Source organism: Schistocerca americana, chromosome 3 (assembly GCF_021461395.2).
Source record: "Schistocerca americana isolate TAMUIC-IGC-003095 chromosome 3, iqSchAmer2.1, whole genome shotgun sequence".
In the NCBI taxonomy this organism is placed as follows: Eukaryota; Metazoa; Arthropoda; class Insecta; order Orthoptera; family Acrididae; genus Schistocerca; species Schistocerca americana.
Window position 1 is genome coordinate 146,959,351 of NC_060121.1, and position 24,408 is coordinate 146,983,758.

The 24,408-nt window shown below is 38.8% G+C and overlaps 1 protein-coding gene across 5 annotated transcripts in view; it reads left to right on the top strand.

Annotated features, from left to right (window-relative positions):
- LOC124607516 (tyrosine-protein phosphatase Lar-like) overlaps window positions 1-24,408 on the top strand; it is a 545,267-nt gene that overhangs the window by 410,096 nt on the left and 110,763 nt on the right. For 2 of the 5 annotated variants that reach the window (XM_047139905.1, XM_047139909.1), the window contains exons 2-6: window positions 387-581; window positions 12,308-12,418; window positions 19,150-19,425; window positions 20,003-20,287; window positions 22,678-22,701. In XM_047139905.1, the coding sequence (XP_046995861.1) occupies window positions 387-581; window positions 12,308-12,418; window positions 19,150-19,425; window positions 20,003-20,287; window positions 22,678-22,701 (891 nt within the window). The remainder of the gene's footprint in view (window positions 1-386; window positions 582-12,307; window positions 12,419-19,149; window positions 19,426-20,002; window positions 20,288-22,677; window positions 22,702-24,408) is intronic. The other 3 variants (XM_047139907.1, XM_047139910.1, XM_047139906.1) reach the window with 2 other exon arrangements.

The following is a 24,408-nucleotide window of genomic DNA, read 5'->3' on the forward strand; positions in this document are numbered from 1 at the left end:
ATGCGCAGAACAAGCCTAATTCGACCGTCATCTTTCATGATTCCATCTGTAGTATTCGTGCCTTTCAGTGCTGCTACCAAGACTGGAAACGACGACTCCGCTGTGTATAGTTGCCGAAGGAACTACTTTGAAGAAGACAACATTGTCGTATGAGAAAAATAAATACTTCGCTAGATAAAAAGTTAGTGTCATTACTTTTCTCATACACTTCATATATGAGATTGCTTCGTTTCTTGCGTCGTCGCATTTAGTCTTTACTTTTCTCCCCTCTATAGTGTTTGAGTTAAATGACATTTCAGCACACTTATATCTAATGTAGATCAATAAACGGCGGGTGGTGTGGTTATTGCGCATGTGTTGAGGGCGCGCCTGCGTTGCTGTTGCAGCGGACAAGCTGCCGGAGGGCTTCCCGCAGATAACGCAGTCGCCGAGCACCAAGGTGGTGGAGATCGGCCACAACGCGGTGCTGCTGTGCTCGGCCACGGGCGCACCGCCGCCGCGCATCTACTGGGTGCGCGACATGCTGCCCGTCGACACGGCCGCCAACCCCCGCTACTCCGTGCTCAACACCAGCATGCCAGGTCAGCACACTGCTCCGACAGAACCACCTCACGCCGGTATTACACTATCAAATTTTCTTTGTCAAATAAATCTCGATAGTGTAATAACGAACTTTGTCAAAGTTAGGGCTTCGTCAAATATTCTTTGATCAAATCTAGCGCCTCGCGTTAGATTTTATCAAAGAAAGCGTTTGTCTTCTGTTTGCTGCATGGAGAAACGTAACCACTAAGAGCGCTAGCATCGCTACAGCTGTTTGCCGTTTGATGTAGTGTTTGTAAACATGGTCGCGAAATCCGTGAGCACACGTGACATTGGCGCATGCGCAATGAAGGAACTCTGAGGAAAATATTTGATGACGGCGTAATACCATAGAGTAGAAATATCTCTGGAGTGAACATTGCGTCCTGCGCATCTTGTCAACATTAAACTGGAATTGTCACGTGATCTAGGGACGACGTCCATTGTTTAGCGCCAATTCGCGTCCGCCATCAGGTAACGTCACGTCTCGTCACATAACACCAAAACATTCTACAATACCTTTCGAATGGAGGCATTCGTACAGGTCGTCAACGGAACGTCACGTCATTTCACGGTACGTCAAGGTTTCTCGGGAAGAAAATTTTAGCGGTACCAGTCTGTTAACATCTTGAGTTAACCTATTTTCACCGCGCTCTTTCTCCTTATAATAGTGGATTTTGTACTGTTGTATCTTCAAAAAAATGGCTCTGAGCACTATGGGCTCAGCATCTGAGGTCATCATTCCCTTAGAACTTAGAACTACTTAAACGTAACTAACCTAAGGACATCACACACATCCATGCCCGAGGCAGGATTCGAACCTGCGACTGTAGCAGCCACGCGGTTCCGGACTGAAGTGCCTAGAACCGCACGGCCACCACGGCCGGCTGTTGTATCTTCATAATTTTATTTTGTAACAGCGCTTTGTTTTAGTGACAAATTGGAGTTGTTCCATGACGACTAGGATATTTTTTCCACTTTCTTACACAACCGAAATCGTATATCTGAAGGCGAAAAGTTATTTAGGTTTTGCGATAACACAACGGCGCTGACGCCCACAATGTATATGTATAAGAACACAAGTACACGAAGCAAATTCCACCATAGGACATTTTAAGCAAAAAAGTCAGCTTTAATGAAGGAGTAAAATACAGTTGTTTATGACGTTATTAATTACGTAAGAAAAAACATAATGGATAAGTTTAACAGGCTTCATTACTTCGTTTGAAGCTTTCTTTGATGTGTACGAATGTACATATTTTCCCTAGCAAATAATTGTCGATGTTTTGAAACGTTGTCTCAGTTCTCAGTAATTTACCAAACATAATTGATCAAGAACATAGGTTATAAAGTTTGCTTCGGCCATTGACAAATTTTGTCGTTGTTAGCTCATCAGTTCTGATACTATACTCTAACATTTTATGCATATTAGGGATGGTGATTCAAAACCCGAATTTCGCCGTTCAGTACTGTGTTAAGCGACTTGACGAGATGTGACATGAAACACATTGTAAATACATGCTGACTTGAAGCTTCTGTGACGTCATGCTCGTTCATTTTGCTCTTCAAAGCCAAGAGCCCAATTTATTTCAAATATCAGACGTAAACTGCTATGGTGACTGCAAATGTCTATACTAAATCCACAGCACTTACGAAGGGAATTTGTCTTTACTAGCGATATGACAACATTCAAAATTTATAGGACAAATGTCGGACAAATCTACGGCGTCCCGAGATCACGTGACCCTTGTGGCAACGTATGTTGACAACACAACTTCAATTCTGCGCTTCTGAATGCTCACTCCAGAGATATTTCTACTCTATGCGTAATACCACAGTCAAACATATACACTCGAGGCATTCTCTGCTGTGAAAATTGTTACCATCTGACAGTTGGTGAAACACTAGCGCCCCAAGCGGCGAGAAAGCAGCCATGAAATTCAAACTTGTTTTTAATCATTTTTCTAGTTAAATAGCGAAATCGTTATTAAACTTTTGCGTCCCAAGCATTATTAAATTGTCAAGACATGAATGATCGTGAAATACGAGTTAAATCTCTATTCAGTGACATAAGCTACAGCTTAATGATTAAGAAATACTTTCGAATATGTGTGTAATTGCAGCTTACTCCACTGAAAATAAGAGAATGTAAACACATATTTCATGCTTGAGAAGAATATATTTCTTTTGTTGTCTGTTCTTTATTATGCCAGGCACATCTCGGGACAAGTCACAGGCAAAAAATTATAATGAAGATTACGCATTCAAGTGAGCAACACAATAACCTGATGAAACAAGACACTTAGGAAATCATGTAAAATAACGAAGAAACTAGACTGAAACTGTAGACTGGTTTGAGACACATTTAAGAGTGCAACAGAGATAAAGTATTGTTTTTTTAAATTTTTTAAGTGTCAGAAAGGAAATTATGTTTTGCATATCATTTCTGATTTATTATGTACAGAGTTTAATTAACAAAAAGTTGGAGAAATTAGTTTCATTTACAAAAAAAGACTGAATTTATCACTCACGTCATTAACATAAATATCAGATGTTCACTTTCTTGCAGTACACATGAAATTACTATTGTTCTTACAATTCTAATATATAATTTCTTTATCTTACATCTGAAAACAGTTAAAATAATATACCAAAATAGCATACCGAAAATGTTCTCCAAGAAAAACTTAAAAATCAGTTTATGTTGCTTAAAAAAGTTCAGTATTTTGGATACAGAATGTGCAATGCTATAGTTGCGTTTTTATTATTATTATTAACTTCTCGCTTAAAGTACATAATTTGATGGGTGTATTGATACTGGTTACGTTAAGTAACATTCGTTAAACATCGTAATTCATTGTATTTCAGTACAATGAAAGGTTTCAGAATAATGTGCATAGTGTAAAAGTTTTATAATTGTAACGTTACTGGTTCAAATCTCCCTAGTCGCACCATTTTTTCTTTACTTTTATTTAAAGTCCATACCTATTAGTAAATGGGGGAGATTTGATAGTCGTAATAAAATAAGAGAAACCAGAGCTCGTACGGAAGATTCAAGTGATCGTTTTTCCGAAGCTCTTTTAGAGAGTAACGGCAGAGAATAAGTCTGAAGGTAGTTCAAAGACCCCTCTGCTAGGCATTTAACCGTGAACCGCAAAGTAGTCATGTGAATATAGATGGAAATGTTAATTAACAAATATCGAGTCATAATTTTCATCCTTCATTTTTAATTACTGATCTTATGAAAATCAATTAAAATTTGATGCACATTGTGAAAAGCCGTATTGTCAAGTGAAAAAACTACGCATTTCAATAATACTGTCCAGTCTCTAGAAATGAAAAACTATTTCATAATGTATTCGACGATTCACATTATTTTTTTACAAAATTTTAATAATTATAAATACTCGCATTTTCGTGGGGTTAGTAAGTAAATTTGTTTTGTTGAGGAATTTCCATTTGTTAATTAATATGGACACTGTTAAGCTTCAGCGTGAGCTAGCAGCGACTAGGGAAAAAAGAGTATAAACGTTTTGCACTTACCAGCGCTCAGAAATCTTCTAACCTTCAAAGGCGAATTTTTCGAGGTCTCTTTTTTTAATTTTATAATGCACTGCTTTAAGAAACTGATGTGTGGCCACTGACATTAAAGTTCTGAAAGAATAAAGCAGATCGAAGCGAGCCAGACCGTAAAGTATCATTGCCAGATTAACATTCCTCTTTTAAAGCAACAAATAAATCACACGAGAATCGCTTTTATTTTTTTACGAACGAACACGAGATATCGATATTGATACGTGACCTTACTAATGTTTCAAAATTTGTCATTTTTTGTTAAAAACAATTTCAGCTCAGTAAAAGTCCAAGTAATTTATTTGCAGTGAGTGTTTAAGGAAACGCTGTTGCGTAAAAGAGGAAGAATCACCCAAGAACAATGCTTCTCCAAACTTTTGATGATCCCTACTTTCAGAAAAGACTGTTGACAATAACTTTGCACAATTAATTACTGGACATACTAAAACATTTGTAGTGTCCCAGAAAAACAAAGCAAAGTACAAAATAAAGATTAAGAAGACTCAGAAGGACAAAATTCGTCACAATAAGACGAGTGAGCTAGGCGATGATTGATCAACTTCCGACGCCACAATCCTCGTTTTCTGTGCACGCACATTCTGCACCATACTCAAGATCTCAGAAAGCCTCACTTGGCACTGCCATTTCATCGCTGACGCACTGGCAACGTGCTTGGCGGCTGATTTACAAGCAAGCGCAGGCACGAGTAGTCGATTTTGATCAGAAAGTCGTTCGTGTAAAACGGGGATTTAGAGTTTATGCAGGAGGAACAATGGGTACATATCACATGCATTTCTATACTGGTCTCAAGTCCGGAGCCCACTTCAACATTGAGGGAAGTTGCCTAATGTAAAGAGTAACTGTGCGTACAGTTAAAAAAAAGAGTGGGCCCTCTGCTGGCGTTGAAGACGCTTAGGAGCTCCCTCAGCGGGTCTTTTGTTTCTGGAACTGGGGGAGCGTTCGTCTCGTAGTAATGGCGAGGTACTTGTTCGCCGTTCCCCACTTCTGGCGCCATTAAGGGACAGCGGCACCTCTCTGCAGTCTTCGGCTCCAATTCGGCGCCACTCCGTGCCCGTAAAATGGCATTATCGGGCATTTGTGTGTCAGCGCCCGCCCCTGGGACCATTAGGGGGGTGGCGCTCCTGCGGGGGCTTATATCCCATCAGAGCGCCCACTGATCCCATCCCGTCTGTAGCCGAGAAAGTTCCTCCTGCGAGCCGAGTGGTCCCCATTGTCTGTCTGTCCGCTGACGACGTTCGCACCTCGGGCTGCGCCGGTGCGGGTCTCTGTGTTAACGCGACCCGTGGAAGCTGCTTGTCCGATGCATTTCAGAACCGGCAGCGACACGGGCGAGGCATCATTATTCAAAGAAGGATCCAGGACTACTGTAACATCATTTCCTGGCCGCCCAACAGACACCAGAATCGGAGCTAGTACTAGTCTGATGTTGAAGACTGCGTACATTAGAAGTCAAGGCGGCACTTGCACGTCATTGCTCTCTCTCTCTCTCTCTCTCTCTCTCTCTCTCTCGCCTAAGGATATGAGCCCGTGCAGGCGACATCAGTCTCACGTGACGAGGAATGACTGCTAGTCAGACAGACGCGCGGTGCATGGAGTATCAGTGAGCGTGCAGTCCGTGTGTAGAATGGGGAAGGCGCTCAATTTATAAGAGTTTGATTGTGATGGCCTGGAGGCTCGGCACGAGCATTTCGGAAACTGCACGACTCGTCGGGTTTTCGAGGAGTGCTGTGGTGAGTGTCTTAAACATGTGGTAAAACAAAGATGAAACCACGGCCACACGTCGTGGGGTTGGGCGGCTACCCCTCCTTACAGATGTCGAACGTCATACAGGCTGGGCAGACTGCTAAAACAGGACAGGCGCAGAACAGTGACGGAACTAACATCACTTTAATCCTGGGCAGATTACAAGTGTGTGAACTCAGTGCACCGAACACTCCGACCGATGGGCCTCCAAAGCCAACGACCCGTGCATGTGGCGACATGCACGTCAAACGGGCCGACTTTGAGCAAGAGAGTCACCACAGGACATTTTAATTTCTACTTTCTATACTTTTACAAATAAATTCATAAAACTTTGTCACCATGACCAGGAAGGATTGAGGACTGACACTTATTGCAGTGGAAGTTCAAAAACGTAGCAAAATATCTTTTTTTACGTGTGAAATTCCATCATTTTTTTCACTTATTACTGGCTGCATTTGTTGCTATAGGTACACTTTTCTTCCTAAGTAAGAGATTCCTCGACGAATTTTTCATAGCATACAAGCAGTAGTTACAGGTGTATGAAACTCCAGAATTTTCCAAATCTATTACAAAACTGTGGAAAAAATTGAGATAATTAACTATAAAACTTGGTTTTTTTTTCTAAACATGAAGTTTAAATTGTAACAGTTCATTCATTTTTTTCATAAATTAAATAACTTCTAGAGTTTCATACACCTGTAACTATGGTTTGTATGCTGTGCAAAAGTCATCGAAGAATCTCTCTTACTTAGGAAGAAAAGTGTACCTATAGCAACAAATGCAGCCAGTAGTAAGTGAAAAAATGATGAAATTTCACATGTATAAAAAGTGTTTTGTTACGTTTTTGAGCTTCCACTGCTATGAGTATGAATCCTGAATCCTTCCTGGTCATACTGTTAAAGTTTTATGAATTTATTTGTAGAAGTATAGACAGTGGAAATTAAAATGTCCTGTGGTGCCTCTCCTGCTCCAAGTCGGCCTGTTTGACGTCCTACCCCCCTTAACTCCACGACATTTCCAACTACGACTGAAATGGGCACCGGACGATGGCGCAGTGGCTGAGCGTTGCATGGTCTGGTGAACCCTGATACCCTATTCAAGGGCGGGAATCGCTCGTCGTCCCGGGGAACAGGTCCTTGACACCTGTAATGCGGGACGAAGACAAGCTGGCGGCGGCTCCATTTTGCTCTGGCGAACAATCCAGTGGGCATATATGGGTCCACTGTAGCTCGTCCAAGGCACCATGACGCCCAAGAAGTATCGTACAATAGTTGTAGACCACGGACACCCATCCCTGACGATTATGTTTCCCGACGGCAGTGGCATTTTTCAACAAGACAATGCGCCAAAAATGTCACAAGGCCAGGAATTTGATGAAGTGTTTCGAGGAACACAGTGGCGAGTTCCAGTTGATGTTCTGGCTCCCCATCTCCCCAGGTTTGAACCCGATTCAACACATATGGGATGTGGTTGAAAGTGATGTCAGAGCTCATCCTCCCGGAATTTACTGGAATTAGATGACTTGTGTGTGCAGATGTGGTGCCAACTCCCTCCAGCGGCCTAGCAAGGCCTCATTGCTTCCATGCCACGACGCGTCGCCTCTTTTATCCGTGCCAAAGGTGGACCTACCGCCTGTTAAGTATATGGTCATAATGTTCTGCCTAATCAGTGTAGATTGTAGGAGTCTTCGCTGTATTGGTTGCTTTCCTTACTTCCCGCTACAGTTTCGCGAGAGTGACAGAATCTGAGAAGGGTGGCGCTGCGATCGTTTCATTTGCGTCGACCCGTTACCCTTACTGACAAGGGGGTGTTTGGTTTGGTTTTTGGGGCGCTCAACTGCGTGATCGTCAGCGCCCGTACAAAGTCCCAGTTTTTGCACAGTCCAATTTTTACACAGTCCAATCTAGCCACTGGCACGGTTGATGATAATGATGATGAAATGAGGAGGACAACACAAACACCCAGTCCCCGGACAGAGAAAATCTCCAACCCGACGGGGACCCCGTGACTGACAAAGGGACGCCACGGCGTTGGGATCACGAATTTACTTCAAACTTTGTATACCTTTAGTAGGCCATTAAAACGACGTAATGTGCACTACTCTGGCAATTCCGAGAAAAACGCAAAATAAGTTTTACGCGTCTGTTACGTAACTGACGTATCTGTGCGTACCTGCCGGACGTTATAGAGTTCATGGTGGTCAACTGGTTAGCGTTCGAGCTTCGTAATACCTAATCGTATGAGGCGACGGTTCGACTCCCGTTCAAACCTTCGTGCTTGTAGTATCTACATCTACATGGATACTCTGCAAATCACACTTAAGTGCGTGGCAGAGGGTTCATCGAACCACCATCACAATTCCCTATTATTCCAATCTCGTATAGCGCGCGGAAAGAATGAACAGCTATATCTTTCCGTACGAGCCCTGATTTCCCTTATTTTATCGTGGTGATCGTTCCTCCCTATGTTGATGTGTGTCAACAAAATATTTCCGCATTCGGAGGACAAAGTTGGTGATTGCAATTTCGTGAGAAGCTTCCGTCGCAACGAAAAACGCCTTTCTTTTAATGATGTCCATCCCAAATCCTGTATCATTTCAGTGACACTCTCTCCCATATTTCGCGATAATACAAAACGTGCTGCCTGTCTTTGAACTTTTTCGATGCATTCCGTCAGTCATATCTGGCAAGGATCCCACACCGCGCAGCAGTATTCTAAAAGAGGACGGTCAAGCGTAGTGTAGGCAGTCTCCGTAGTAAGTCTGTTACATATTCTGTGTCATGCCAATAAAACGCAGCCTTTGGGTAGCCTTCCCCACAACATTTTCTATGTGTTCTTTCCAGTTTAAGTTGTTCGTAATTGTAATACCTAGGCAATAGTTGAATTTACGGCTTTTAGATTAGACTGATTTATCGTGTAACCGAAGTTTAACGAGTTCCTTTTAGCACTCATGTGGATGACCTCACACTTTTCGTTATTTAGGGTCAACTTCCACTTTTCGCACCATTCAGATATTTTTTCTATATCAAGTGTAAATTCTGTGATATTCAAAAATGTTGCAGCTACGCTATTCGTTCTTGCTACATTAGCAACGTCTCATCGCTACGCAGATTAACTGCCAAATGAGGCCTGCGTCTGCAGATCAAAGTGCTGAGGTGCAAAGCAGTTCCGCGTACCTTACCTGATTGCAGGTACAAGGAATTTCGTAAACCACGACAGGCATAAATTTTCGAGAAAACTCTATTCGTTTCTTCATATGCTTGTCGATAGTTATAAATATAGGCACTATTTGTTCTAATATTTAAATTTAATTAAAAATAGTAAGTAGTGAATAACATGAAATTCACTAAAACTTCATGCAAATAGATTAAAAATTACGTTTGAGCTTGAGTCGAACCGTCGCCACATACACATTTGTTTCATGAATCTCCGAAGCTAACCACTTTTTTTTTCTTAGGTTCGTTTGGTCAGGGCGGACGTCACATGATATCCGTTCAAGTTGATCGTCGATTCTTTTACGCAGTTTTTTTTTATTACAGAGGACAATCGGCCCTATGACCGAACACGCCGGCAGTTGACCATCTGAACTCCAGTATCCGCGCACAGATAAATCCGTTACGGTATATAAGAGACGCGTAAAACTTCTCTTGCGATTTTCTCGGAATTTCCAGAGTAGTGCACGTTTCGACTTGCACATTACGTTGTTTTAATGGCGTACTGAAGGTGTACAAAGTTTGATGTAAATGTGTGATTCCACCGTCGTGGTCTCCCCTTGTGAAGCGCGCAGGAGTGTGAGGTTAATCGTCTCTTGCAAGGGGGACCGCGCCTACTCGTGTTCACCAATTTCGTTCAGATTTACTGTGTATGCAGGACTTGGCCAGAAATGAAAGTGACTGATGGTCGAGCGTTTAGACAAAAATAGCATTTTTGACGCGGGTTGGACGAGACATGAGTCATCTATCTTATCTCTCCAAGTAACGGTTGGCGCAGCGGAAAATTAATATTTTCAATAAAGGCGAGAAAAGGAAAATTTGGAATTGCAAATAAATTTCCAGGAAGGGATTGTAAGGCGTACACGAGAACTTCGTATGCAAAAGTAAATAATTTTATTATTTTACAGTTCACGGTTTGCACGTAATGCGGCGATATTCATCGCGAAGACAGGGGAAGCAGTAATTTTCACGGCGCCTTACACTTGCTGTAAAGGCCACACTTTGGAATTACATCGTCACTTTAAAGTTTCTGTATAAAAACAAACATAAAAGATTCTAAATTTTGAAAAACACTGCCCTCAGTCACGAACACAATTAATTTGTAACCTAGGTTTCGGTGTCACAAGAGACACCAACTTCGGACAAAACTAAAACTAAATGTTACAGCATAACGTACCAAAAAATACGAAAGCTGCGGTCATACCTGACAGCGTCAGATAGTCAGAATTAAAATAAAATGCAAAAGAGGTGCAAGCCACTAGGGGCTGCCATGTGTCCTCTACTACAGTCAACACAAAACTGTAAAAGATTCTCTCTCATCGCACAGTTTGGCAGTAAACCACGCATAACATACTGTTTCGCCAAGTATTGGCAATGATAACTGGTGACGGACAATGGAATACATTTTGATGCAGGCTGCTCGGGATGTGACTGCTTTTTCACTCTCGATGAGATTAGAGCACCATTTGATCAAATTCTTCACCTGACGATGGTAACAGAAATCACTAAGTTGCATTAGCCGCCGAGGGCTGCTCGAAAGCAAAAATGAAACTAACGGAATACGAAGCCCTGTACGCTTTAATTACCATCCTCTCTTGAAATGTTATTTACCGTGTTCCCGTGGACGCTGTAATTTCTCTGAAATTTATTTGCAATCCCAAATCTTCATTTGCCTTTCCTATTTTCGCGTTTAATGAAACTGTCAATAGATACGATATATTGAGCATTATTTCGGTTTATTTGCTGTGTAAGTAACGTAAAATCTGAAAATAAAAGGAATTGTCAGCACAGGGAGTCGAACAAATGCCCCTCACATTATTATCCTGCACTATTTCCGGTGCCCCAACCGCTGCCTTGTTACTATGCTAACATAAAAGGTTCATGCGCCCCCCCCCCCCCCCCCACCCCCTTTTCCCGAAAATGCTTCTTTTTTTCCATGTGCTTGGTAATTTGCGGCTCACACTTCTGTCACTTACATTTCTGGCCGAGGCGTGCGTATACCAGAAATTTGTACGAGTAGGCGTGGTCCGCTTGTTAGTGCGGAAGCTGAGTGGATGCACGATTAGGCCGAAAATGATCGACTCTAAGGATCAGCTGACCTATAACAAACCTACTGTACGTTTTGAGAGGCTATGGATGATATGATACGAAGATTAGGCACTGCAGTGCAAAATAATGTGCTCCCTACGAGGAAGAATGATGCCTGGAAAAAATTCGAAGCTACCAATCATACTTCAGATGAAAAACATACAAAGTTCGCCTAGTCCAAACAAAATGGTTGTATTCGTGTTTATTCCACCTCCACCATGAAAAAACATATGTGCTCCATCAAATGAAGGAAGGGCACAGAGCAACAACACTGCCGTGTCTATGCGACCAAGAAGTGCGCCATTTTTGTATTAATTTGGGTATTGCAACTTGTGTTTATGGGCTAATAGCGAGTTGTGTAGCTTATCATCAATTCCTGTTACCATCCAGTTTCAGCCTGTGACCATTTTCAAATACAGATGCACATGAATGACACATGAGTAGTTGTATTTAAAATGACAGTAATTTGTCTTACCTAGCAACAGGAATTTGTTCCCACATACAAGATTTTTTCCTTTAGTATTTATTTCATTTACAAGTGACATCTCTGCCCCTTTTCTATAGCTTTGGCTTTTGCTTTTGTTTCTTAGGATTGTAAGAAGAGAAGTTTATCATTGAAAGCCTCTATAAAGCAAGTACAGATTTAGATGATAACGAACTTAGGAAGTATCTGTAGTCTGCAATGTTATTGGTTTATTGTTATTAACTTCACTGTACTTTATTAGCTAACAGATTACAATGTTTCATAAGTGTTGATAAGTTAAAAATATCTGCCATTCTTTATTCCTCAGTTATGCCTTATAAATCTATATTTTGTTACGTGTATAGAGCTGCTAGGCAGATTTTGTGAAGCATTACAAAATATTTTATTACACGGTATATGGGGATTACGTGTACTGCTCAGAGTTTCGTACAAACATTTTGCTACAATTTTCTTTTAATGCAGCTCCCAGAACCTGTCAGTTAACTGACTTAATTGGTTAGGATAGAAAAGTGTTTTCAAATGTGATGATGCTATTTTTCTTTTTCTGCTTATCTATATGCTTCTTATGTTGTAACCACTTAGTCAATAAGTTGCGCGTTGGTTGCAGGAGCACTTCAGATTACTGATAGTGAGGAAGAGGATCAAGGGAAGTATGAATGTGTAGCTGAAAATGATGTGGGAACAGAATATTCACATTCCATAATGCTTTATGTTAAAGGTAAGTTTGTTGAGGTAAATTTGATATATCTGATGTAATATTACTTCTATAATATATTCCTCATTATTTTTTCAATATTATTAATTGTAGATGTGTATGTTTTGTCTGATTTACTGCCACAGTTACATACACAGTCTTAACGTAATAGCTATGTCTGTGCCACATTATAACATACATGCCTATTCAACAATTTTACTTGTTGGCCAAGAACCATACAGAAATAATTTGACTTGGAACCAATGGTCTCAGCTCTTAGATGACCTGCCAGATTATTTTGATATATTTGGTCTCTACATTTAATTTTAAAAGAACTGAAACTTTTTGGTTAGTGACCAAGTCAGCTTTTCTTCACCTTTATCTTACTGTATGAGGAAAAATGACCTACAGATTCCATAAACATTTTTAACAGTTGCATACCAATGCTGTATGTTGCACTGGCCAACGCCAATGGGAGGGGTCAGCGACTGACCCCACAACCATCACACATTCTCTATTTAGGATAAATCACATTACTTACGTATTTCCATATTTTTGGTAGATTATAAGATTAAAATGTTGATAATTGTTACTTGGAAAGGGTTTCTGGGACATTTTAGTAAAAAATAAATAGTTTTTTTTACATTTATTTTTATTAATTTCACAATTACAAGGATTACTCAGATTCACATTCAGAACACTTTACAATACGAACTACTTCTTCTTTCTTGGTGTGTGCAGGGCAGATATACTTCCTGCAAGAAGTGAAAGCCTTCATGTACTTACGGTCTTTGCTTCTGGCACATAAGTAAGGGGGTCCTTTCTTTGGCAGATTATGCACAGCTGTATGTGTTACTTTCCATTGCGGCTCCGTAACGTTGTTTCCTCTGCTCACAGCACCTTGATTTTGATTACACTCATACCCAAAATTTGATAACGCTGTAGTGTATTTTGAATGTAGGCCTACAGCAGCCAGCCGGTGTGACCGTGCGGTTCTAGGCGCTTCAGTCTGGAACCGCGTGACCGCTATGGCCGCAGTTTCGAATCCTGCCTCGGGCGTGGATGTGTGTGATGTCCTTAGGTTAGTTAGGTTTAAGCAGTTCTAAGTTCTAGGGGACTGATGACCACAGATGTTAAGTCCCATAGTGCTCAGAGCCATTTGAACCATTTTTTAGCCTACAGCAGTTTGAGCGCGTCTTTTCATGTTGAGGTCACAAAGTCCACGAGCAAGATCTTTCAGGTACTTCTTTCTTCCAGAACTCTCTTTTGGGTAATTCTTTGTCCATTCCTTGTGTGTATCTTGAAATACAACAGATGAATTGTATGCTGCTATGTCAATCAAGTTGAAAAACACCGCCATTGGCTACACCTTCAGTTATAACAATCGCTATAACTCAACAGTGAGTGTAAACCAAAATGTGTTCTTATTGTCAATTGTAGCAATTATAATTACGATAAATGTCGTGTATTTCTTTAATAAACTACTGAACACGACAGGAGGTTTAGCCTAAAAACTTCGTTGGGGTCAGTTACTGACCCCCGCATTGGTATGCAACTGTTAAGGTATTGTTATGGAAAGGGAAAGTTGCCACTCACCATATAGCAGAGATGCTGAGTCGCAGGAAGCCACAACAAAAAGACTGTCACAAATAAAGCTTTTGACAAGTATGGCCTTGAGAAGGGCCGAAAGCTTTATTTGTGACAGTCTTTTTGTTGTGCCTGTCTGCGACTCAGCATCTCTGCTAAATGGTGAGTGGTAACTTTCCTTTCCATAATATTGTTATATTCCATCATGGATTTTTCATTGTTTGACATTTCTTCACTTGTTTTTCTACTTGTTATTTCATTTTGTATTTTCACTATAAATGAAGTTTTAATAGATTTTTTTTTTTTTTTTGCCTCATGTTTTGCAACGTTTATCCCTGTTCTTGGCACTTCCTTTCTTTGCTTTTTTGATTAGTATTACAAGTGGAATATTTAATTGATAACTTATTTAATATACAGATTTTCAATGCTTTCTGAAATACTGTGATAACAATAAATTCGAGGAATTCATAACCAGAAACATTTTCTAAGTGAGTGGAGGCATCATAACCAGAAACATTTTCTAAGTCGGTACCAGAAAAGATGGTTCAATAAGAACTTCTACAGCAAAGTCAATTTCATCTGTCAAAATAAAATAATACTGGAGAAAATGAGGCTAATCAAGAAATGTGTAGGGAAATCATGTGGAGTAGTAGGTTAACTGAGATTTGATGGGATGTGGCGGATGAAATTACTAAAGAAAATGTGAAAATCTTAATGTTTAGAAATGTCAGATGCAACCATTGATTAGTCATATGCAACAATTGATTATTCATAGGTAAAGGAAGAACAGGCTGAAGTAGATGGATAGATCTGACACAAATCAATAGTAACAGAGGAAGAATAAAGAACAAGCACAACGTAGACAAGAAAAAGGAAATGCAGGAGATACAAGAGAACCAATGTGGAATGTAAATCAGAGATGAGAAATGGAAGTTAAATAAATGGGGAAGATTGCAGAGATGTGAGGGGAATGGAGAAGTGTATAAAAAATTAGACAACAACAGTAATGATTCGTGAAAGTTGTGGCCAGATGGATGGAAGAACAAAACACCTCTTGTAGAGCATTTTCCAATCCTAGAGCTTCTGATGGGATGATGTTTGCAGAAAGAAAGTGTTAGAAATAATACAAATCAGTCATAAGGTGAAACAAGCACTGATTTAATGGCTTTTGGATTGAACAGCATGCTCTTTGATAGGCTTTGTGTATTGCCATTATAAGCTTTCAGTTTATTCGATTTTCAGCGACAGCTTATTGGCCCATGTGCCAAAATGCTGATAGTGTGCGGCATTTCATAGGTGTGCCTCACCAACAGTGAGGTTATAAATTGGTGGTTGGGGCAATTCACAACAAAATAATTCATTATGAGAGTAATCATAAGAACATGAATCATATAGCAAGGTTTATCACAAGTTTTCAAATATCATCTTTTACTAATTTTTGCTCTGTCCTTTTCCCGACATCTGAACATGGGGTCATGGTGTCATCGTGGTTTTACTAAAAAATTCTTCATCAATCTATTTTCTCACCCCCCCCCCCCTCCCCCTCCCAGCCTGTACATCGTCCCCCTCTCTGCCCAACCTGACCCCAACTGCTGCATATTTTATTCAATGAACTTGTCAGATGTATTCTTTTTGTTTTCTAACACACAGCTAATGAGATAGAACAGCCTGCCAACAGTAATATAAAATGAGATTCAAAAGCTATGTTTATATAATAAGGCTAGTGACATACAACATCTTGATTGTATTCAATTCTTCTTTCGTAAACTCTCTACACAGAAGTAATATTTCTGTAGCAGAGTATAGGACAATGAAGCTTATTTTTCAGCAGATCTAGCTTCATATTGAGAATGTTCTTGTCTTTTAGTTTGTCATAGATTTTTGCTTCCAAATTGTGGGGTTTTGAGCATTTAATTTTATTATTGTAATTGATGAATACCAAGTACCTATTAACTTGTCTTTATTTCTTGTATTACATTAAGGAAATAACTGTATATGATATAAATTCTGATTTTCTATTTATAAACATAGCAATTCCACAGACATTTATGGAAGGGATGTTAAAAGTTCTATGTTTCAAATAATGGATGACATGGTTTCCTTGGCTGTGTGGGCCACATGTTCATAATTTATGCTGTAGCTTTGCTAGGGACATAACATTGTTTAAACTTCCCCAAGAAACAACATTGTCTTCTTACTGGTTGACAGTTACTATGGTATGTTGCTTTATGTAGCTCCATGATACTACCACAAGATAAGATTCGCACTGCAAATGCAAAGCTATATAATTTACTAACTAGCTAAATATGGTGCATATTCCAGTTGAAATTTTCATGTAGAATTAATCCTATAAATTTAACAGAATCCACTTACCCCAGGAATGGCCAAGAATTTGGTATGCAAGGAGTGTTCTTGCATGCGTGCATAGCTCTCCCATCTGGCTGCACACTTCCCCCTACCTCCGTACCATGTTGTCTGAGCATGAGGATGGGAAAGTGAAAGAAGCAGCAAATGCAGCACTTACAGATAGCAATGCAGTCACACTGCATATAACTTAGTTTTATGTTTCATATTTGTCAGTAATCTAGATCAGAAACAAAACAAATTTTCGATATTATTTAATTAGGTATTTTTGTGTGCTGAAGACATAATTTTCATCTGCTACAAAGTGTCGGTATAGAGAGAGGTGCAGACAGATTCATAAATTTTCAAACGCAGGTTGCCACATAATCATAACTTATTTAGTTTCATAATCAAAAAAACCCTTTCACCCACGTATGTTGATCGAAATTAAGGAGATGTGGAAACTCGTCCTGAGGAAAACAGTTTATACCTCATGTATAGTTATAACACAAAATAATTTCTCTCTTAAACAGGAATTTCATTGCAGATCAATCAGTTCCATCTGCACATGCTCAGGGGCACTTTAAACTGAAATGGTAGATGTAAGAAGGGCAGTGTCCGGAACATGTTTAGCAAACTATCTTTGTAATTCTTTCAAGGTCATAATTAATTATTCGAAATCCATGTTTTATTTGATGCCATTGAGCTTAAGGAATTAGACAGTGTTTTTTGCCAAACTTTGTCTCTTCCACAATGTGATCTTCTTTTTAAATGCTTCCCCATCAGATCAGAAATAAGTTGTTTCACACCTTGCAACAGCTTATTGTGGGCAATGTGCAGACTAGTCCATGTAAAATGCAGTGTCTGCTGTCTATTCCAGATGTTCTAATTTTTGTTACTGCTTTCCTTTTTCCTTCAGAAATTCAACAATAGTGGGTTTGAAATCAGAAATTTTTTGTAGGTATGCCCCTTCATGTAACCGATGTACTTTACATTATTCTATGTACAACTCCATAGAAAACTGTTGCAACCGACAGTGGAATAATGTGTGCAACTTCAGAAAATTTACTACTCATACCATCAATTTCATCATATCCTTTATGTCTGCAAATTTATCACAAAATGCTTTTTGATGTCAGAACAATGAATCCTATCTGTCACTTTTGTAATTTTTTGCTCTTTCATTGTCAACTAAATCTTTAAATTCTTTCTACGTGGTGTTATCAAGCAAGTGCAAAAACTTGATAGTGGTGCTCCCCCCTCCCTCCCTCCTTCCCTCTCTTGAGTGTTTGAGATAGGATGTCACAAATTTTTTAAAAATCGAATTTTCTAAAATATGTTCATTTTGTAGTGGGCACCTTCCTGAAGGGTTTGATACATAAAACATATGTTCGATGAAATGTAAGACATGTTACTTAAAACGTGTGCCAAAGTGTAGTGCCAGGCCTCTTCACACAGCATTTTTCTATACACATCACTGTATTTTGCTCTGTGGAATTCAAATGTGTATATTTTGTAATGGTATCCATAAAACCTATATTCAGGACAGTGGAAATTAAAATGTCCTGTGGTGCCTCTCCTGCTTCTAGTTGGCCGGTTTGAGATCCTTATCCCCCTTAAAAAATACTTAGTGGGATTATTTGTAACTGGAAGTTTAAGTACACTGCATAAAATTTGTGCTCTTTATTGCCTATTAGCTAATAACTTTCTCTTTTGTTGATATAAAATTGAATATAGTAAACACAAAAACCAGTAAAGACAAGACTAGCAAAACAGTACACATTTCTTCAATCCTAAGGTCCCAGTATTTTTTCCTCTCTAATTTTGCTACAGTTTTACATGGTGTGCTTTACTTTCAGTGGAAGAATCTATTACCTCATCAAATTTCGTTAAACATTTTGCTGCATGAAAACTCAAAATTTCGTTGTCTAATACTGAAAATGTTGTTAATACATATAGTACCCATGACTGGTGTGGTTTCTCAATTTGATTTGATTACATCTGTTTTGACACTGTATGCTAGATAAAATGAAATAGGCCTTTCTGATATTGCAGCAATTGTAACACATGTCAAGTAAATGTGGTTGTTTTGGCACAAATGGTCATTTTTACCCACCTCATTTACACACATAACACCATGGGAAAGCTTTTATTTCTAGATGCGATGGGGATTCTCCTGGCAGACATATTATGCACACATTCAAAAATCAACTTATGATTTGTCCCAAAATCAACTTAGAATGTGTTCAGAAAGCAACAGGTCTGTGTTACAAAATCATATGAATAATCAACAGACCAATGTACACTGAATGCTAGGCGCTTTGTGAATATGAATTTGGTGTCCCCTGAAATTGTCACCTGGGGCAGATACCCTAATAGTTACGTAACTCACCATCACTCATAATAACAAAATTACTGACATGCGAATGCAGCCATGGGTAGCAGGTTGTGTGTGTGTGTGTGTGTGTGTGTGTGTGTGTGTGTGTGTGTGTGTGTGTGTGTCTAATCAGTATTCAACAACCAGAAGAGATAATGAATTGGATAGGCATGCGTAAAGCATAAGTAATTGGTTATCATCCATCGTACATGACTATCCATTGTTGTGCACATCTTCTACTGGATGAGTAGTGATCTGTCCTCACATATATTTATTTTTTGTAACAAGTGTTACACCCACAGCATAGTAGTGAATAAATTTGTATCATTCAAAAGTGGATAAGTTTCAAATGTTTACAAGACCCATAACACTGGACTGTTCAGTATTAACTGTAATATTTGAAACATTATTAATCAGGTACTATATAAGTAATTTTGGATTGTTCCAGTCCGTCGAGTGCCTCCACAGTTCTCAATCCCTCCACCAGAGGTCCAGGAGGTGATGTTGGGTGCAGACCTCAAGCTTACGTGTGTTGCTGTTGGATCACCAATGCCTTATGTCAAGTGGCGTAAAGGTCTTGATAAAGACATTACTTCAGATGACAAATTACCAATTGGTAAAAATGTGCTGGAGCTTACAAACATACAAGAATCAGCAAATTATACATGTGTTGCTGCTAGTGCACTAGGTGTCATAGAGGCAACAACAAGTGTGAAAGTACAGAGTAAGTAATTTAGTCTGTATTTAATGCCTCATTTAGATGTTACATAAAAAATTCCAAAACTGTAATTTAGTGTGATACGTCAGGGAAGGCAGCTACGTACACCAATATTGTTGTAATAACATTTTTTGCTAATACCAAGTGGAGTGTTCTCAAGTATTTTGTAGTATATGTCATTTTAAAAGAAACTTGATATTATACAGGATGTGTCACAATTAATTAAATGCATTATATTATAAAGTAAGAAAAACTTCTAAATTAGAAAATGTGCAACAATCAGGGTTGCAGGATGACATGATTATGTGACAGATACAAATGCCTTCTTTGCAGTCACTAAGAGAGGAGCACCCGCAGGTGTGCTGAGAAGTAAATGGATAGGGAACATGAATATGTTGTCGTTTCTGTCTTGTGTGTAGACTGTTTCTTTATTTCCTATCTTCAGGAGTATAGAGATAATTTATTAAAAAATCAAAAAACTGTGTACCTATACAGCTATGCAACAAAAGGTCCATTAATTTGTCAGTGTGCTGAAATTTGGGCCTTCCTTGATGATCATTCTGATAGTTTTCTTAACCTGCAGCTCTTCCAGGACCACCAACAGATGTCACTGTGTCAGATGTCACAGCCACATCGGTTCGCCTATCCTGGAAATATCGCAATCCAGAAGATCCTCAATACTATGTAATTCAGTACAAACCAAAGTATGCCAACCAAGCATACAGTGAAATCTCTGGCATTATAACAATGTACTACACTGTGAGGGGACTTAGTCCTTACACAGAATACGAGCTCTTCGTCATTGCTGTGAACAACATTGGCCGTGGACCGCCCAGTGCCCCAGCAGTTGTCACAACAGGCGAGACAAGTGGGTTTTCATTTGTTAATAGTTAATTATTTGATTCAACTGTGCGTATGTTTCCATTACATATTCTGTGAATACTGTAAGGTTTGGTCGCTGTGAACACCTGATTATGTTAAGGAAGATGTTCAGCTACTCTAAATAAATAATCTCTCTCTCTCTCTCTCTCTCTCTCTCTCTCTCTCTCTCTCTCACACACACACACACACACACACACACACACACACACACACATATTCACTCACTCTCTTTCTCACTGTGTGTTTGATGCTTCACTGTCTACCCAGCAACTGAGTGGACATAAATAATGGAATTCTAAAATCAGAATTGCTTTTTTAATAGGCTGTGATGAAAAGAATACAGGAAAGGGACAAGTCCTTACTGCAAATAATACATTTTCCTGGAGCATGCTTACATGTTAATATAATGCCATTAATTAAAAACAGCGATTCATATCTTTTCTCATTTTTTCAATATGCATCATATTTTTTGCATTATATTCCCAAATGAACAGTATCTTCTTTTACAAACTGAATAAAGGATGTTTGTATTGAAGTATTTAAGTTTTTACTTAGTTACCTCTGCATTAATTTTCTTGCCATTATACAATATGTACAGATCAATAGATAAATATACAGATAAATTAAAAATGAAAAAAATGTATACATAGTTTTCTGAACTGTCGAACCTTGTGAGGATGAGGGAGGCCGAGTTTTATCACATTTTGGCCACCCAAGTCCTCACAGCAGATAGGTCCGTCTCGTTTTGGGATCTGAGTGACCTTCTCCAACTTTCCCTTACTCCACCCTGATGAAAGAACTATATAACTTATCTAGAATAGGAGACAGATTTAGTGCAGTTTTCCTTAGAAGAAATTATATTTTTGCATAATAGGTGTGTGTGTGTGTGTTTATTTATTTTTTTCCACAGGCATGAGCACATGTATGCATGCACATTCTGTGCACATTCAAGTGCGTGGTGCATGTGCGCATGCACAGAGAGAGAGAGAGAGAGAGAGAGAGAGAGAGAGAGAGAAGTAGGGCATGCAGGATTTCATATCACTTCTATCCATATATTACTGCATAATTTGGAACAAGTTAAAAATTAAATGTGACAAAATAATACAGTTATGTCTACAGAATGACAGAAATATTTAACACGCATTCTTCTTCATACATTCCTTTCTGATTGTTAGTTTTCTGCTTCAAGTTAGAGATTATGAAAATGTTGCTGCTTCTCTCAAACTAACGTTAGCAATTTCCTTCCTTTGGTGCTGTACTATAATTTGCTTTTTGGTATCTGTGGCTTATAGTCAATATTTTCAGACAAAATATGTAAATGAGTGTGCTTAAAAAAAAAGTTTTATCCCAGTTCATATGACCAACAGAACCAAATAGTACAACGTCTTCTCTCCTCCAGCCGTGTTTATTTCAAATATTGCGACTCTTAACTACTCCACACAAAAATTTACATAACTCATAATCCTTTCAATGAAATTTTTTCATGCCAACAGTAGTTTTTAACAGTAGTCTTGTTTAGCTAAAACTGAAAATTTTTGTAAGATTTTTTGTACCCTAGTATTTTTTGACTTAAGAAGAGAATTTTTTAAAATTTGCGTCATTTTTATTTGCAATTTTTGAAGAGCTAATTTTTCAATTTTCATGCCCAATCTCGGAAACTATTCGATGGATGGCATTTATCTCAAACTTGGAATCTAATCGATGGATGTAAGTTGTAATTTTCTAATGTGTAGTCTTACTGTTTGTGAGGTGTTGCGCAAATGAGAGAGAGCAAATTAGTAAATGTTTAGCTGCTTTTTGTCTCCAACCCTCTTTGAATCTAAATGCTGGTAGTGTGTGCTATGTCGAGCACTTAAGTATCCACTATTATATCACTGCTTTGATGTCACTGTAATTTCATCTCACAATGCCTTTCATTCTCTCATAGCACTCACAAGTAGGTTAAAAACTCTTTAACCTGTGTTAGATGCCGTACCACACCAATCTGGTATGTTGTTAATTTTTTCTTCATCCAATGATTTAATTATTTTCCTGCTTGGTATTCACCAGTTCAGCAGCACTGCAATGTGCACTTTATAAAATATCTGCACTCTGAGTTTTAGAATATAACAGTTGTCACTTACTAACTAATTTCATTTTTTGTCAACAGTGTTACATTGTTATTAATAACTCATTGCATGTCAACATTCCTGAAAATTTGACATAAAAATTTTGTTTTTAATTGTCAAATAATAATAGTGAAATATTGGTTTAAAACTCTCAAATACTGATTATATAAGTTTGTGATATTGTGAGAATACAACTAAATAGTCTACAAACTTGTAGCCCCATCTTTATACACAATAGATTAATTGAAATTTTATTTTGCCTTTCTAGCTGATTCTTCCTATGGAGGTGGCAGTAAGTTGGAGACTTTTTCATTAATGTGGTCTGCATGTGTTGCTTTTGCTTGTGTGTGCTTGTGTTTTATTGCTAAGTTACTTTGAGCAGGTACACCATAACATGATGACATCTTTGTGGAAATACTGCTATGCATTTGTTGAAGGAAACAAAGGGGGAGGGGGGGATATAAGATTGAACTAATGTCTTCTTTCATCAAACGAATTCTTTTTTTTCTTTTTTTCATCATACTAAAATAGAACTCGTATAATAGATCACAGGGAGATGGGGCCAAATCGAGAAGGAATTTCTGAGTAGAGAAAGGCAGTGTTAGCTTGAGTGATGGTACTGCGGAATCAAGAAAAAGACAGTGAGAATCACTGACTGAGCTTGTTTCTTCTCATCTGTGGTTATTACCATATTTTCTATGCTCCAGATATATGAGCACATTATACACATCTCTTGCTATGTTACTATCTGAATACCTACCAAGCCATGAGGCATAGGTGTTCTCATATGAGATTAACAATTTATTGTTTTCTTTATGGCTGTTACAAAAGATAAAAGTTTGTTGTAAAGAATGTTTTGAAAAGCTTTTATTCTTATTTCAAAACTTTCTTTGCTTATAATGCTCACTTGCATATTGTGTAATGCACTTTTTTCAGATTAGTGTTTTCCTTTTGCATGTTGTGGGACATGTGAAGTAGTTTATTAAGAGTATGCAATTGAAATTGTTCTCTTAGGACTATCCTGGACCCATGTTAACAAATTTGAGGAAATGCTGTTCACATTTCCTCACCATACTTATGACAATAGTTATCATGTATTTTATAGGTGGGTAATGGAGCCCATCAGGAAAACAGCAGGTAGGTCGGGAAAGTAGGTCAGTGTGCATTTGGTGTGCTTGTAGGAAGGTCTTGTCTAAGATAGCCTGAAAATAATATCTCACATCGGTATGAATGATGATTGGATTTTGAGGCCATACTCAGCTCCTTTAGATACTTGGCAGCTATTGTCGCACACATAGTGGAAGATGGGTCGTTATTTGCAGCATTTTGCTAAGACTCAATGACAGTCCTCAGATTTCGATTTGGGTGGGAAGTCTAAAACAGAGGCTCAGACAATTCTGCATCGATCTGGGATGGGAGTTTCTCAACCTCCACTATTGACTGAAGAATTGTAGGACCCATTCATCAGGTCAGGCATGCACTGAACAAAGAAAGTAGCTAGTGAGTTAGTAGAGTGAGTGTAGCATGTACATGGACAATGTTAGATTAGTATCCCTCCATGCAGTCAGTGTCAAATTACCTGTTGTGGTCAAAGAAAGATCTTTCACATTACTCATGAAGGAGAGCTTAACGTAGCTTGTAGAGCAAAAGAGAGAATATTGATGTAGTATTAGTAAAATGCAGGAGCAAGCCCCAGAATTAACCCCTCTTATTATATGCAACTATGGCCATGTAACATTAGAAACAGATAGCTGTCTGAAACCGAAAGTTTGTAGCAGTGAAATTCAGGTATGATTATGTGTTTCAAGGATAGGTTGGATGGCATTGTTAGCAACATATTTATTGCTGCAAAGAACTCAGAAAAGCGTCAAAAGTGGGTCTAACAGGGTAACATAGGTCGACAAATTTTGTCTTGTTGTCTAGGATTTGCAAGAAAATAAAATTTCTGACTAATCTATTGTGTCAGTCATAAATCTGAAGCCTGTTTCTCTAAAACACA